Source organism: Oncorhynchus nerka, linkage group LG27 (assembly GCF_034236695.1).
Source record: "Oncorhynchus nerka isolate Pitt River linkage group LG27, Oner_Uvic_2.0, whole genome shotgun sequence".
In the NCBI taxonomy this organism is placed as follows: Eukaryota; Metazoa; Chordata; class Actinopteri; order Salmoniformes; family Salmonidae; genus Oncorhynchus; species Oncorhynchus nerka.
Window position 1 is genome coordinate 26302209 of NC_088422.1, and position 15057 is coordinate 26317265.

The 15057-nt window shown below is 41.7% G+C and overlaps 1 protein-coding gene across 5 annotated transcripts; it reads left to right on the forward strand.

Annotated features, from left to right (window-relative positions):
- Window positions 1–341: 341 nt before the first annotated feature.
- LOC115111468 (outer dense fiber protein 2-like) lies at window positions 342–10237 on the forward strand. 5 transcript variants are annotated; one of them, XM_029637545.2, is made up of 19 exons: window positions 345–601; window positions 1010–1074; window positions 1206–1331; window positions 1562–1675; window positions 2612–2796; window positions 2983–3112; window positions 3197–3328; window positions 3446–3520; window positions 3673–3744; window positions 4056–4172; window positions 4504–4674; window positions 6645–6754; window positions 7503–7638; window positions 7781–7891; window positions 8041–8304; window positions 8401–8501; window positions 8634–8796; window positions 8929–9054; window positions 9950–10237. In XM_029637545.2, the coding sequence occupies exons 1-19, from the start codon at window positions 505–507 to the stop codon at window positions 10118–10120; spliced, it is 2466 nt and encodes an 821-aa protein (XP_029493405.2). In that variant the 5' UTR covers window positions 345–504; the 3' UTR covers window positions 10121–10237. The 5 variants fall into 5 exon arrangements, with proteins under 5 accessions (XP_064867574.1, XP_029493405.2, XP_029493406.2 ...); XM_029637546.2 differs by having other exon boundaries at window positions 346–605; XM_029637547.2 differs by lacking the exon at window positions 345–601 and adding an exon at window positions 618–680.
- Window positions 10238–15057: the final 4820 nt, after the last annotated feature.

Here is a 15057-nt window from a genome sequence, read left to right on the forward strand (position 1 = left end):
TACAAATCAGGAACGAGCGAGTTCGGAAGAAACACGAGAGTAGTCGGAAATGGCGCTTCCTTTACAGCGGATTCATATATTTATAGACATCTCAAATTTGGTTCGTTCGAAAACCTCCCACATTAACTGGAAAACCACGTAATGTTTACAAGGACCGGGGTCAAGATCGAATTAATCGCTTTGCGCCGTCTACAGGTAGGGGGTGGCATTTCAAGGAAATATTACGTGTTGAGTGTAATATTCATGTGTAAACATACTGAATTATAATTGGATGCATTTTACCGCCATATCATACTGTGCTATGATTGGTTAAGACCACCCAAATGGTTAGGTCATGGTCCGTTTGATCCTGGTTGGAGATACGTGAACATGCCAGTTATAGCTAGCGAATAAAGAGCTACGTTAATAAATATCCTGTACTGCATTTTATTATTTTGTGCAAAACAAGACATTGAGGACGTCCTGTTACTACTGGCAACGTAAACTCGAACGTGGGTTCAACGAATGTCCTCCAATCACAGACAGGTGTCGTTACAAATCGGTTATGAACGAGCCAATTGCGTACGAGATGACCGGATCGTGTCCGGTCAGCAGAGATTCAGTAGGTAAACAAAAGTTTGTAAGGGCTTCAGTAAGCTGTAGAGCACGTTTATGAATAAGGAACATCTTACATTGTTTAGGTTAGCTTGCTGGTCATGCGTTTTGTGATCTCGTGAACTAGACATTTCAATTAACAATTTTGACAGTAAAATAAAAAGTAAACATTTTTCAAATACATGTTCATTTAAATGGGTAGTTGCTGGTCGGAGCTAATCGTGAACATGATGCCTTTACTGTTATTGTGGTTAGCTGAGTAAACTGAACTTGACTATATGGAGTTGAGTTTATGACTTTCTGGCAGCTAGAGCAAAGTCTGTTCTATCATGTGCTCCAATTTGTAGATGAACTGATTATTGGTAAATAATGAAAACGCGTGATTCTTCCCCACCATTGCACGTTCACGTGCCAGAGACCACACCTGTACATGTACACCTGAAGAGGAGTCAGAAGAGCTGTACTGCAAAGACCCCACAGGTTAGTAAATGTTTAGTCAATGAAGTGATACACTTACTCGACCTTCGAAATAAAGTAGGCCTACAGCAGAAATAGGCCTCCCTTGACTGCCTCAACAGTTTCATGTCAGTCAACCACTGCTCTCTTTGCAGATGAAGATTAAAGAGGTGCAAATCAGAGGGGATATTGGGAACTTGCGTGCCAGAGCGAGGTCCCGGGCCCCCTGGGTGCTGGCCCCAGGAAGAACCTCCACTCGGGATGACGCATACAAGTGGGAGGTCCTGGAACTGTTTGCTCCTCACAGATACATTTTCATCCAATGCTATGGACGTTCCTTACATTTTACATTGACAAAGATCCATTATTTCTCACTTCCCACAGATACAATATCCTACATGTTATCATTAGATATACTACCAATGTTGATTTTCATGTCTCTCAGGGGCCTTCATACTGTCTGGAGATCAAACCTGTATCATATGCTAAGCCTTCCCTGTCCCCACTGCAGTTGACTGACCTGTCTGATGAGGATAAACAAGAGCAGAGGATGCATAGCCAGTGTAACAAATATAGGAGGAAGATTGATGGACTCATGATGGATGTTGGTTCTCCAAAGAATTACGTATGTACAGTGCCTTCAGAAAGAATTCATACCCCTTGACTTCTTCCACATTTTGTTGTTACAGGCAGAATAAAAAATGTATTAAATCATTTTTTCTCTCACCCATCTACATACAATGTCCCATATTGACAAAGTGAAAGCAAGTTTTTTGACATTTTTGCAAATGTATTGAAAATTAAATACAGAAGTATCTAATTTACATAAGTATTCACACCACCAAGTACATACTTTGTAGAAGCACCTTTAGTGCTGATTACAGCTGTGAGTCTGTGTGGCCACACACACACCTCCAACTCAATCATCAAGTTTGCAGACCGCACAACAGTAGTAGGCCTTAGTACCAACAATGATGAGCCAGCCTACAGTGAGGAGGTGAGGGCCCTGGGAGAGTGGTGACAGGAAAATAACCTCTCACTCAACATCAACAAAACAAAGGAGCTGATTGTGGACTTCAGGAAACCGCAGGGGGAACACCCCACTATCCACATCGACAGGACCGCAGTGGAGAAGGTGGAAAGCTTCCAGTTCCTCGGCGTACACATCACTGACAATCTGAAATGGTCCACCCACACAGACCGTGTGGTGAAGAAGGCGCAACAGTGCCTCAAAATTTGTCTTGGCCAGATGCACAATTGAGAGCATCTTGTCGTGCTGTATCACCGCCTGGTACGGCAAATGCACTGCCCGCAACCGCAGGGCTTTCCAGAGGGTGGTGAGGTCTGCCCAACCCATCACCGGGGGCAAGCTACCTGCCCTCCTGGACAACTACAGCACCCGATGTCACAGGAAGGCCAAAAATATTTACTGCTTCATTATAATACAGAGCCACGATCTCACTGAAATTCAGCAATATCATGTTCATCCCTCTTGTTTGTTGCATAATTGTGTCCAGTAAACAAAGATGTGTGTGTGTTTCTGTCTGCTTTTGGTGGTCAGGTGAGGCTGTGGAAGAAGGAGCGTATGATGGAGCACCATTCAAAGTGTCTGAGCGCATGCCAGCGTGTCATCGACGAGCAGGAGGAGGAGCTGCTGGATGCCAACAAAGAGCTGGACCTCAGAGAACGAGAGAAGATCTCCATCCAACACTCCCTAAGGAAGAGGGGCGACGCAGGCTACAACAGGTGTGGACTCCACCTGTAATATCATAAGGACATTTAGTCATCAAGCATAGGATTATCAGTATTAGATTGAGTAGCCAATAGAATAGAATGAAAATATATCTGAACTATTTAATGTTTACAAGACAACTTAAAAATGTGTGAGGCAGTTTAGGAACAGCATGGTTTTAAACTTTCCATTCTGTGCAGTGCTTATTCGGGGACTCTACACGGGGAAAGACACATGCTACTGAGGAAGCTGGTAGAAGCGGAGTTTGACGGGGTGGCAGTGGTCACACAGTTGACAGCATTGAATGAGTCCATGGGTGGTGTGAAAAAGGTGAATTTGATACAAGTGACCCTGTTAAATATTAAAAATGGGCTATTAAAAAAGTTCTTTAAGACTGTCCTTTCTCCTTGCTAGGATAAGCGGTTGTCCATGGCGGACGCTGCCCTGCTTGGTAGGCAGCAGGAGTTGCTGACAAAGAAGATAGAAACATTTGAAAGCACAAACCGCACTCTCCAAGAACTCCTCAGGGAATACCATGAGCGAGAGGTACTCTCTCCAATACATTGACTTGCTCAGACTGACGAGGACAGTGGCTTTGAAAGAATATCTAAAATGACAATTAGGATTGTGGTCTTATATTTTTGTTGATGTATTTATTGATAGATCGAATCATTGAGGACGTCAGAGCAAAGTCAAGGCCTACTGAAGAGACTGGCGGACACAGAAGCAGAAAAAATTGTGTGTATGCATCACCATGTTCCTGTGTTTATCACCATGTGCTTTTATCTGTTACATTTCCCTTTTATATTGGTTTCCTTTCACTCTGTGTGGTGCATATCCATGGTCATAGATGACATTAAGAATGTTGTTTCTGTTTTTCTGGCTTTCAGCATCTTGCTACAAAACTCAACAACAAAGAGAAGGAAGCCATCCAGCTTGCAGTACGTTTGGATTCTGAAAAGGTACATCATTGTCTCTACTTCTCTAGATTCTCATTCGTTTGCATTTTGATGTGGAGCGAGATCATAAAGATCATTATTTATTTATAGAAATATAAAAAAATATACATCAAATTGGTGGATACTTTATTTTTGTCCTATTTCAGTCATGTACAAGTGTGTAATTTATACCTGTATGTAAATGAAAAATGCTCTGGGATTTGAAACAGCAACCTTTTGGTTAATGGCGCAACGCTCTAACCGCTAGGCTACCTGCCACCAGTGCTCACAAATAGCATCTTATTAATATTCATCATTCCATAACCTCCATACAGGACATTGTGAAGACCACAGGAGAGCTGTCTAAAGTTCTGGAGTCAACCTGCAGCCAGCTTATGGTTCAGTTACGCAGCAAAGAGACTGAAAATGACCGCCAGGCCGGCCGGAGCAAAGTGGGTACCAAGGTTTATAGGCCACAGAATTAATAGAGTCTGTTATTTTTTGGTCCTTGGGGGCAATTCAAGGAGTTGGTCTGATGATGCACTCTGATGTCATCGGCCTCCCCCTTGCTTGCCAAAACAATAGAGGAGCAATTGAAGACACTTGTGCCATGTCAGAGGACACCTGGACCACCTATTGAGCCATTTGTTAAGTAAATCCGGTGATAAATGAGGTTCTAGGGAGGCTGGAGTGGGTCTTTAAAGTATAGACTCTGGAACATCTGACCACAACAATCGTCTCTCTTCATTGCTTCCTCTTATCTCCCTTCTTTGTGTGGAGTAGGAGATGGAGCAGACCCAGGAGCAGCAGAAGGAGGAGATACAGGCCCTGCTGGAGCAGCTGAAGCGACAGAGTAAAGAGGACAAAGAGAGTCTGAAGCTGGCCAACCAGAGGCAGAGGGCAGAGCACAGTGAGGATTCAGCCAGACATCTCTCTGCACAGCTGCTGGAGAAGGTCAGACACTCACTGGTCCTCAGGCTGCTCTCATGGGTTGACACATGGTGTTGGGTGAATATTATTAAATGCTGTGAATATTATTAAATGGGAAGAGTACATGTATACTTACAAGCAATCTAAGCGGGCCCGGTTCAACTTAGCCCCCTCTGAAACTTGTGCCACTTCAGTTTTAGTTTCTTATAATCTCCTTATATAAAAATAGCATAAAAGTTCAAATGATTGAGTGACAGGTTGGTGCGAAATCTGTATCACCGCTGCGCTGTATCAGCACCATGGACAGAGCATGCCGCGGAGTTTGTGTGTAGGGGGCTATTTGTGGGGCGGCAGTGTACCCTAGTGTTTAAAACTTTGGACTAGTAACCGAATGGTTGCAAGATCGAATCCCCGAGCTGACAAGGTACAAATCTGTTGTTCTGCCCCTGAACAAGGCAGTTAACCCACTGTTCCTAGGCCGTCATTGAATATAAGAATTTGTTCTTAACTGACTTGCCCAGTGAAATAAAGGTCAAATAGAAAGCCACTGGGCGGTTAGGTAGGCTATGACTGCTTATCTGTGGTAGGCTATGACTGCTCATCTGTGGTAGGCTACATGAATAACATGGCAGGCAATGTGAATAAACTGATATGCCTCCCCCTGGAATATTGGATTTTGATTTATAAGGAGTTTACAGTTCTTTACAGTTGAAGTTGCTTCACTCAACTCTGGCTCACTCACCCCACTACAGAGTTTAGTTAGCTTCTTAGCTAGCTGCAAAAGCCATTATTAGCCTATTTAGCTCTAACCAGCTAATCTGCCACGATGGATATCAGAAATCATTACCACTGAGGCCGCTGCCAAGACCAGCAGTGATGATGCTGATAGAGCGCAAATGAGATTTTGCACGAACATGTCACTTCTTGGTCAAAAGCACTCAAATGTCTCGGTATTTGAACTTTTATGTTTATTGTGGTTTTAGCAGAATTCAATATAATTCCAATGCAAGAACCCAAATGACGCCCCTGCGTATAAATACATATTGATATGTTTCATCATAGAAATAGATAACCATAGAAATAGAATGTAGGCTTTATTGGTAGGCTATTGCTTTTCATGGTTCTAAATGGAAATGTACGTATTGAAAACGTGTTTATAGTAGGCTGGCATTGCTTAATTGATTATGTGGTTGGGTGGAATTGGATCCACAGAAGTGTATTGTGTCATATCGCAACCTGTTACTGAACGCATGAGCTGCATGATTTTCCATGTTTTTAGCTGGCCTATTTATTTGGCAAGACAGCTGTGCATGGCTGCATCTCATTGTAGTAGGCTGTAGGCTATTTGCTTTCACCTTTTGTTTACTGCTTCTTCTTTTTTACTACTTTTTTTAATGTAACTAGCCTAAATATAGATTGTGTCATGCCTTTATCAATCTAATATTTAGTTTCTAGGCCTATAGCAGGCCTACCACTGTTTTGTTCTGTTCCCATTCACTCGTTCGCATTCACAGTTGTCAGTATTCTAAGCAAAACTGCTATTCAGTATTTTTGTTTTGCATGAATAACTAGTCTACTACTTTCAGCGTTTAGTTTGCATTGTTTTGGTAAGACAGCTGTGTGTACGGCGGCATTCACATAGGCTGTTTGTAATAGGTGAATTACCTTATCTATCTTGTAGCCTATATCCATTGCCAAATAGGCCTTGCTTTAGTGTATAGGGCGCTATCCATTGTGCTGATACAGCGCAGCGGAGATTTGCTACAGGTTTCGTGCCAATCTGTCTCTTCAAAAGCACTCAATGGTCTCAGAGTCTCTGCATTTGTACTTTGTTTAGAGTGATATAAGTAGAATTCAATGTAATTATAATGCATGAACCCTGTTAAATTGTACCCTCTCATTGATTTCAACCGTCCCCTTAGTTACTTTATCTTTGGCGCCGGGTCTGGGCCCAAGAGTCACACTTCCCTATGTATTTGTGTGCCATAATTCAGGAGACTGAGTTGGCAGAGGCCCTTACCTCAGCTGAGAGCTGGTGTACCCGCCACTCTAAAGAGGTGACTGTTAAGAGCCAGCTTGAAGTGGAAATCGCTGTTCTCAAGAAGTGAGTAATTGTGACTGTTATGAAGGGTTCAAAAACTTTCACTCTGTTTTTTAAATGTTTTATTTCACCTTTATTTAACCAGGTAGGCAAGTTGAGAACAAGTTCTCATTTACAGTTGCGACCTGGCCAAGATAAAGCAAAGCAGTTCGACACATACAACGACACAGAGTTACACATGGAGTAAAACAAACATACAGTCAATAATACAGTATAAACAAGTCTATATATGATGTGAGCAAATGAGGTGAGATGAGGGAGGTAAAGGCAAAAAAAGGCCATGGAGGCAAAGTAAATGCAATATAGCAAGTAAAACACTGGAATGGTAGATTTGCAGTGGAAGAAAGTGCAAAGAAGAAATACAAATAATTGGGTGCAAAGGAGCAAAATAAATAAATACAATTTAAAAAATACAGTAGGGAAAGAGGTAGTTGTTTGGGCTAAATTATAGGTGGGCTATGTACAGGTGCAGTAATCTGTGAGCTGCTCTGACAGTTGGTGCTTAAAGCTAGTGAGGGAGATAAGTGTTTCCAGTTTCAGAGATTTTTGTAGTTCGTTCCAGTCATTGGCAGCAGAGAACTGGAAGGAGAGGCGGCCAAAGAAAGAATTGGTTTTGGGGGTGACCAGAGAGATGTAACGGTTTGTCTTTGGCAAATTATCTTGTAAAAAAGTTGTCTAAAACCTTTTAAGTGTTTCTCATTTCTTCTTTTCTGATATCTTCATTATGTGCTCTGCTGTCTTATCTGTGCAGCCAGGTGAGTGAGCTGACTGCACAGATCCACACTGTGGAGGAGAAAGGCCATCCAGAGAGGGAGGGGCTCCTGGACCAACTGCACCGCCTCACCTCTGACAACTCCTCCAACAAACTACAGAACCAGAAACTGAAGGTAAACATCTGTTTTTCTTCACTACAGTCATTGAGTGTAATAAACTGTAGAATATTAGACATAGTAAGGATTGAAGATATAATGTTTTATAACTTTTAATGTCTGGAGAGTTGTTTAGTTATTTGTGCATCTTCTTCTTGAGATCACCCTCTCTGCTGCAGAGGAGAACCTGCTGCAGTCCCAGTCTGAAGCCCAGCAGCTGAAGAGTTCAGTCAAGAAGCTAGAGAGCCAGGTGGAAAACTATAAGCGCAAGGTACAGTTGATCAGCATACCAGAGTGTGGGCTGTACTTCAACCTTATGAGAAGCTAAGGTGTTATAATCCAGCAAAAGATACTGTACATGCTTCATGCTATCCAGTCTGTAGCATAGATTTTGAATAGATAAGTGACCATGTGCTGCAGGTTCAGAGGGCTCGATTAGAGTCAGAGGAGTACTGCTTAAAGCTGGAGATCTCTGAGAAACATGCACAAGGTATGAAGGCTGACCTGGAGAGAGAGATTGAGCAGGTCAGGAGGCAGCTGCTGGGCCGTCTGAAAGAGCTGGAGCCTCTGCCTGAGAGGCTGAAGCGTTCTGAGCTGCAGTTGAGAGTGGCCCAGGAAGAGACACAGACTCAGGAGAGGAGAAACACTGAGCAAAACAATGCCCTGTCTGAACTCAGACACAAGGTATGCACACATAATGTAAATGGACACTTGTCTGTTCACAAATTGAATCGGATCTGTGTTTGAATAAGAATGGTGTCTGTGTGTGTCTCTGTGTAGGTGGAACAACAGGGATGTTGGGTGGAGACTTTTCAAGAGAATAATTTTCTTCTGGTGGAGGAGCACAACAATCTGCAGCAGAAGATAGAGATTATAGAGAGGTAAATCATATCAATACCCGAGAGGGAGATCGCCTATTTGGTGACCCTATGGACAATGATCACACTCAGGTCCACAAGACATCCTTACATGTTTCTGCTGGTCAATGTCTGGACTGTTCCTTCCCTCCCCAGGAAACTGGAGGGGGCAAACTTGCAGAACAGAGATATGGTCCATGTAATCGGCAAGCGGGAGGAGACCATCCATAGCACCCAGAAACAGCTGGAGGAGCGGGCCCGGGAGTGCAGCATCCTCTCCAAGCAGCTGGAGCAGGCCTTCAAGGATGGACAGAGAGAGGTCTGTCTTACTCCTGAATATCACTTAAATACCTCTGCAGTCTTTCTGTTTCAGCCTCAAGATTATTTAGTTTTTACCGGTTTGTTAATGTTATTCTGAGTGTCAACTTGATCATTTTGGTTGGACTTTTAGGCGGATCAGAGCCTGGAGCGGGCTTTATTCAAAGATAGGTCCATTCAGACCAAGGCTCTGGACCTGGAGAGCCAACTGGGCCTCAGAAAGACAGAGCTCAGTCAGTTACGAAGAAGCAAAGAGGATGTGAGTGAGACATTTTAACCCAACGACCTAGTTTTATAGAGTTATCTATGTGTTATACATCCAATATATTTTAAAATATTTGTTCTAACTTCCCAATCAATTGCAAGGGACAGAAATACTGTGTAGCTCTGTCCTTGCGCTGTTCTTGTCTATTAATGTTCTGTATTATGTCATGTTTCATGTTTTGTGTGGAAATAGGAAGAGTTGCTGCTGCTATAAAGTGGTGGAAAAAGTACCCAATTGTCATACTTGAGTAAAAGTAAAGATACCTTTTAATAGAAAATGACTCAAGTTAAAGTGAAAGTCACCCAGTAAAATACTACTTGTATAAAAGTATTTGGTTTTAAATATACTTAAGTATCAAAAGTAAATGTTATTGCTAAAATTTACTCAAGTATCAAAGTATAAACCCTTTCAAATTAAGCAAACCAGTCGGCACTGTTTTCTGATTTGTATTTATTTATGGAGAGCCAGGGGTACGCTCCAATACAGACATATTGACTCCACCAGATCAGAGAAAGTAAGGATGACCAGGGATGTTCTTTTGATAAGTGTGTGAATTTGACCACCAAAGCATTCAAAATGTAACTTTTGGGTGTCATGGAAAATATATGGAGTAAAAAGTACATTATTTTATTTAGGAATGTAGTGAAGCAGGCAAAAATATAAATAGTAAAGTACAGATACCCCCCAAAACTACTTAAGTAGTACTTTTAAAGTATTTTTACTTAAGTACTTTACAACACTGCTGCTATCGCAAAAGCTAATGGGGATCCTAATAAAATACCTCAAAATACTGTATATCTATACAAACTTCAAAATCTGAACACCATAATAAGGTATGATGTTAACTGTGTCAAACTTAATTAATATGTGTCTGTTTTTTTCTTTGCAGATGGAGCTACGATTCCAGAATCAGTTGAAGAACATGAAGGAGAGACTGGAACAATCTGACTCTACCAATCGCAGCCTGCAGAATTATGTTCAGTTTCTCAAAGCTTCATATAGTAATGTGTTTGGTGACTCTGTGCTATCAAGCTCTCTACACACACACTTACCAATCTGATTGAATAGTGTTAGCCTTATATTGTATGAGTTGTGTACCAATGATCTATTTGTTATTTTCAGTATAAATGTACTGTATACTGTTAATCAAAACTATGATAAAATCTTAAAATGAAAATGGACTGTCAGACATGTTTCACTCTTTCACAAACGACAAACTCACAACATGTATGAAAAACGAAATATTTATCCAGTGTTTTTCCACACTATTTTCCATAGACACATAAAAAAAATATATGTTTTGATTTAATTGTATTTTCCTGTAGTCCACAATCATTAGTCTTAGTTACGTTGAGGGATAGGTTGTTATTCTGGCACCACCCGGCCAGGTCTCTGACCTCCTCCCTACCGTTGTTGTCGGTAATCAGGCCTACCACTGTTGTGTCGTCAGCAAACTTAATGATGGTGTTGGAGTCGTGCCTGGCCATGCAGTTGTGGGTGAACAGTGAGTACAGGAGGGGACTGGATAATAAAGTAGATGAGCTCAGGCCAAGGATTTCCTTCCAGAGAGACATCAGGGATTGTAACATATTCTGTTTCACGGTGACATGGCTCTCTTGGGATATACTGTCTTTACCATACAGCCAGTTGGGTTCTCAGTTCATCGCGCGGACAGGAATTAATATCTCTCTGGGAAGAAGGGCGGGGGTGTATGTTACATGATTAACTACTTATGGTGTCATTGTGGTAACGTACAGGAACTCAAGTCCTTTTGTTCACCCCACCTAGAATACCTCACAATCAAATGCGACTGTATTACTTCCCAAGATAATTCTCTTCGGTTATAGTGACAGACGTGTATATTCCCGCTCAAGCCGATACAACAACGGCCCTCAAATAACTTTACTGGACTTTATGCAAACTGGAAACCACATCCTGAGGCTGCATTTATTGTAGCTGGGGATTTTAACTTCTTCGATATAGGGGGCGCTCTTTTAATTTTTGGATGAAAAACGTTCCCGTTTTAAACAAGATATTTTGTCACGAAAAGATGCTTGACTATGCATATAATTGACAGCTTTGGAAATAAAACACTGACGTTTCCAAAACTGCAAAAATATTGTCTGTGAGTGCCACAGAACTGATGTTACAGAAAAAACCCAGATAAAAATACAATCAGGAAGTGCCGCATTTTTTGAAACCGCCTCATGGCAATGACTCCTTATATGGCTGTGGAGGAGCTAGGAGTCAGCTTACCTTTTCCACGTTTTCCCCAAGGTGTCTGCAGCATTGTGACGTATTTGTAGACATATCATTGGAAGATTGACCCCAAGAGACTACATTTACCAGGTGGTCGCTTGGTGTCCTCCGTTGCAATTATTGCGTAATCTCCAGCTGCAGCACTTTTCCGTTTGCTACTGAGGAGAAACCCAACTGCCACGAAGGATTTATCATCGAATAGATATGTGAAAAACACCTTGAGGGTGATTCTAAACAACGTTTGTCATGTTTCTGTCGATATTATGGAGTTAATTTGGAAAGAAGTTTGGCGTTGTATTGAATGAATTTTCGTTTTTTTTTCTTAGCCAAAAGTGATTTCTCCTACACAAATAATCTTTTTGGAAAAAATGAACATTTGCTATTTAACTGAGAGTCTCCTCATTGAAAACATCTGAAGTTCTTCAAATGTAAATGATTTTATTTGAATGCTTTTCTTGTTTTTGTGAAAATGTTGCCTGCTGAATGCTAGGCTTAATGCTATGCTAGGCTATCAATACTCTTACACAAATGCTTGTGTAGCTTTGGTTGAAAAGCATATTTTGAAAATCTGAGATGACAGTGTTGTTAACAAAAGGCTAAGCTTGTGTTTCAATATATTTATTTCATTTCATTTGCGATTTTCATGAATAGGAAAGGTTGCGTTATGGTAATGCACTTGAGGCTATGGTCACGCTCCCGGATACGGGATTGCTCGTCGCTAGAGGAGGAAAACGATACCGAAGTTATATTAACACATTGACTGTAGAACTCAAGCTGCTAAAACCCTCGACCACTGTTACTCCAACTTCTGGGATACCTACAATGCTCTCCCCGCCCTCCCTTTAGAAAATCTGATCACGACTCCATTTTGCTCCTCCCTTTCTATAGGCAGAAGTTCAATCAGGAAGTACCTGTGCTAAGGACTATTCAACGCTGGTCTGACGAATCGGAATCCACACTTCAAGATTGTTTTGATCATGCAGACTGGGATATGTTCCGAGTAGCCTCCGAGAATAACATTGATGAATACACTGATACGGTGCCTGAGTTGATCAGGAAGTGTATAAGAGATGTTGTACCCACTGTGACTATTAAAACCTACCCTAACCAGAAATTGTGGATAGATGGCAGAACTCGCGCAAAACTGAAAGCGCGAACCACCACATTTAACCATGGCAAGGTGACTGGGAATATGACCGAATACAAACAGTGTAGTTATTCCCTCCGTAAGGCAATCAAACAGGCAAAACGTCAGTATAGAGACAAAGTGGAGTCGCAATATAATGGCTCGGACACAGTGGGGCAAAAAAGTATTTAGTCAGCCACCAATTGTGCAAGTTCTCCCACTTAAAAAGATGAGAGGCCTGTAATTTTCATCATAGGTACACTTCAACTATGACAGACAAAATTAGGGGGAAAAATCCAGAAAATCACATTGTAGAATTTCTTTATGAATTTCTTTGCAAATTATGGTGGAAAATAAGTATTTGGTCACCTACAAACAAGCAAGATTTCTGGCTCTCACAGACCTGTAACTTCTTCTTTAAGAGGCTCCTCTGTCCTCCACTTGTTAACTGTATTAATGACACCTGTTTGAACTTGTTATCAGTATAAAAGACACCTGTCCACAACCTCAAACAGTCACACTCCAAACTCCACTATGGCCAAGACCAAAGAGCTGTCAAAGGACACCAGAAACAAAATTGTAGACCTGCACCAGGCTGGGAAGACTGAATCTGCAATAGGTAAGCAGCTTGGTTTGAAGAAATCAACTGTGGGAGCAATTATTAGGAAATGGAAGACATACAAGACCACTGATAATCTCCCTCGATCTGGGGCTCCACGCAAGATCTCACCCCGTGGGGTCAAAATGATCACAAGAATTGTGAGCAAAAATCCCAGAACCACACGGGGGGACCTAGTGAATGACCTGCAGAGAGCTGGGACCAAAGTAACAAAGCCTACCATCAGTAACACACTATGCCGCCAGGGACTCAAGTCCTGCAGTGCCAGACGTGTCCCCCTGCTTAAGCCAGTACATATCCAGGCCCGTCTGAATTTTGCTAGAGAGCATTTGGATGATCCAGAAGAAGATTGGGATAATGTCATATGGTCAGATGAAACCAAAATATAACTTTTTGGTAAAAACTCAACTCGTCGTGTTTGGAGGACAAAGAATGCTGAGTTGCATCCAAAGAACACCATACCTACTGTGAAGCATGGGGGTGGAAACATCATGCTTTGGGGCTGTTTTTCTGCAAAGGGACCAGGACGACTGATCCATGTAAAGGAAAGAATGAATGGGGCCATGTATTGTGAGATTTTGAGTGAAAACCTCCTTCCATCAGCAAGGGCATTGAAGATGAAACGTGGCTGGGTCTTTCAGCATGACAATGATCCCAAACACACCGCCCGGGCAACGAAGGAGTGGCTTCGTAAGAAACATTTCAAGGTCCTGGAGTGGCCTAGCCAGTCTCCAGATCTCAACCCCATAGAAAATCTTTGGAGGGAGTTGAAAGTCCGTGTTGCCCAGCAACAGCCCCAAAACGACACTGCTCTAGAGGAGATCTGCATGTAGGAATGAGCCAAAATACCAGCAACAGTGTGTGAGAACCTTGTGAAGACTTACAGAAAACGTTTGACCTCTGTCATGGCCAACAAAGGGTATATAACAAAGTATTGAGATAAACTTTTGTTATTGACCAAATACTTATTTTCTACCATAATTTGCAAAAACATTCATTAAAAATCCTACAATGTGATTTTCTGGATGTTTTTTTTCTCATTTTGTCTGTCATAGTTGAAGTGTACATATGATGAAAATTACAGGCCTCTCTCATCTTTTTAAGTGGGAGAACTTGCACAATTGGTGGCTGACTAAATACTTTTTTTGCCTCACTGTATTTTTAAACCTGCATATTTAGCTAAAAGAAATCCAGGTTAGCAGGCAATATTACCCAGGTGAAACGGTGTCACTTCTCTTACGTTCATTGCACGCAGAGTCAGTGTATATGCAACAGTTTGGGCCGACTAATTTTCCAGAATTTTACGTAATTATGACATAACATTGAAGGTTGTGCAATGTAACAGGCATATTTAGACTCATGCATGCCACCTGTTAGATAAAATACGGAACAGTTCCGTATTTCACTGAAATAATAAATGTCTTGTTTTCGAGATGATAGTTTCCGGATTCGACCATATTAATGACCTAGGGCTCGTATTTCTGTGTGTTATTATGTTATAACTAAGTCTATGATTTGATATAGCAGTCTGACTGAGCGGTGGTAGGCAGCAGAAGGCTCGTAAGCATTCATTAAAACGGTACTTTCGTGCGTTTTGCCAGCAGCTCTGCTCTTTATGACTTCAAGCCTATCAACTCTCGAGATTAGGCTGGTGTAACCAATGTGAAATGGCTAGCTAGTTAGCGGGGTGTGTGCTAATAGCGTTTCAAACGTCACTCGCTCTGAGACTTGGAGTAGTTATTCCCCTTGCTCTGCATGGGTAATGCTGCTTCGAGGGTGGCTGTTGTCGTTGTGTTCCTGGTTCGAGCCCAGTTAGGAGCGAGGAGAGGGACGGAAGCTATACTGTTACACTGGCAATACTAAAGTACCTATAAGAACATGCAATAGTCAAAGGTTAATGAAATACAAATGGTATAGAGAGAAATAGTCCTATAATTCCTATAATAACTACAACCTAAAACTTCTTACCTGGGAATATTGAAGACTCATGTTA

What these genes read in the sequence shown, in the direction of transcription:
- LOC115111468 (XM_029637545.2), top strand. Translation starts at nt 505, where the DNA reads ATGTCCTCCAATCACAGACAGGTGTCGTTACAAATCGGTTATGAACGA. An exon ending in ATGACGCATACAAGTGGGAG is followed by an intron (nt 1,332 to 1,561) that starts GTCCTGGAACTG and finishes TCCCCACTGCAG; the next exon opens with TTGACTGACCTGTCTGATGA. An exon ending in TTGGTTCTCCAAAGAATTAC is followed by an intron (nt 1,676 to 2,611) that starts GTATGTACAGTG and finishes TTTGGTGGTCAG; the next exon opens with GTGAGGCTGTGGAAGAAGGA.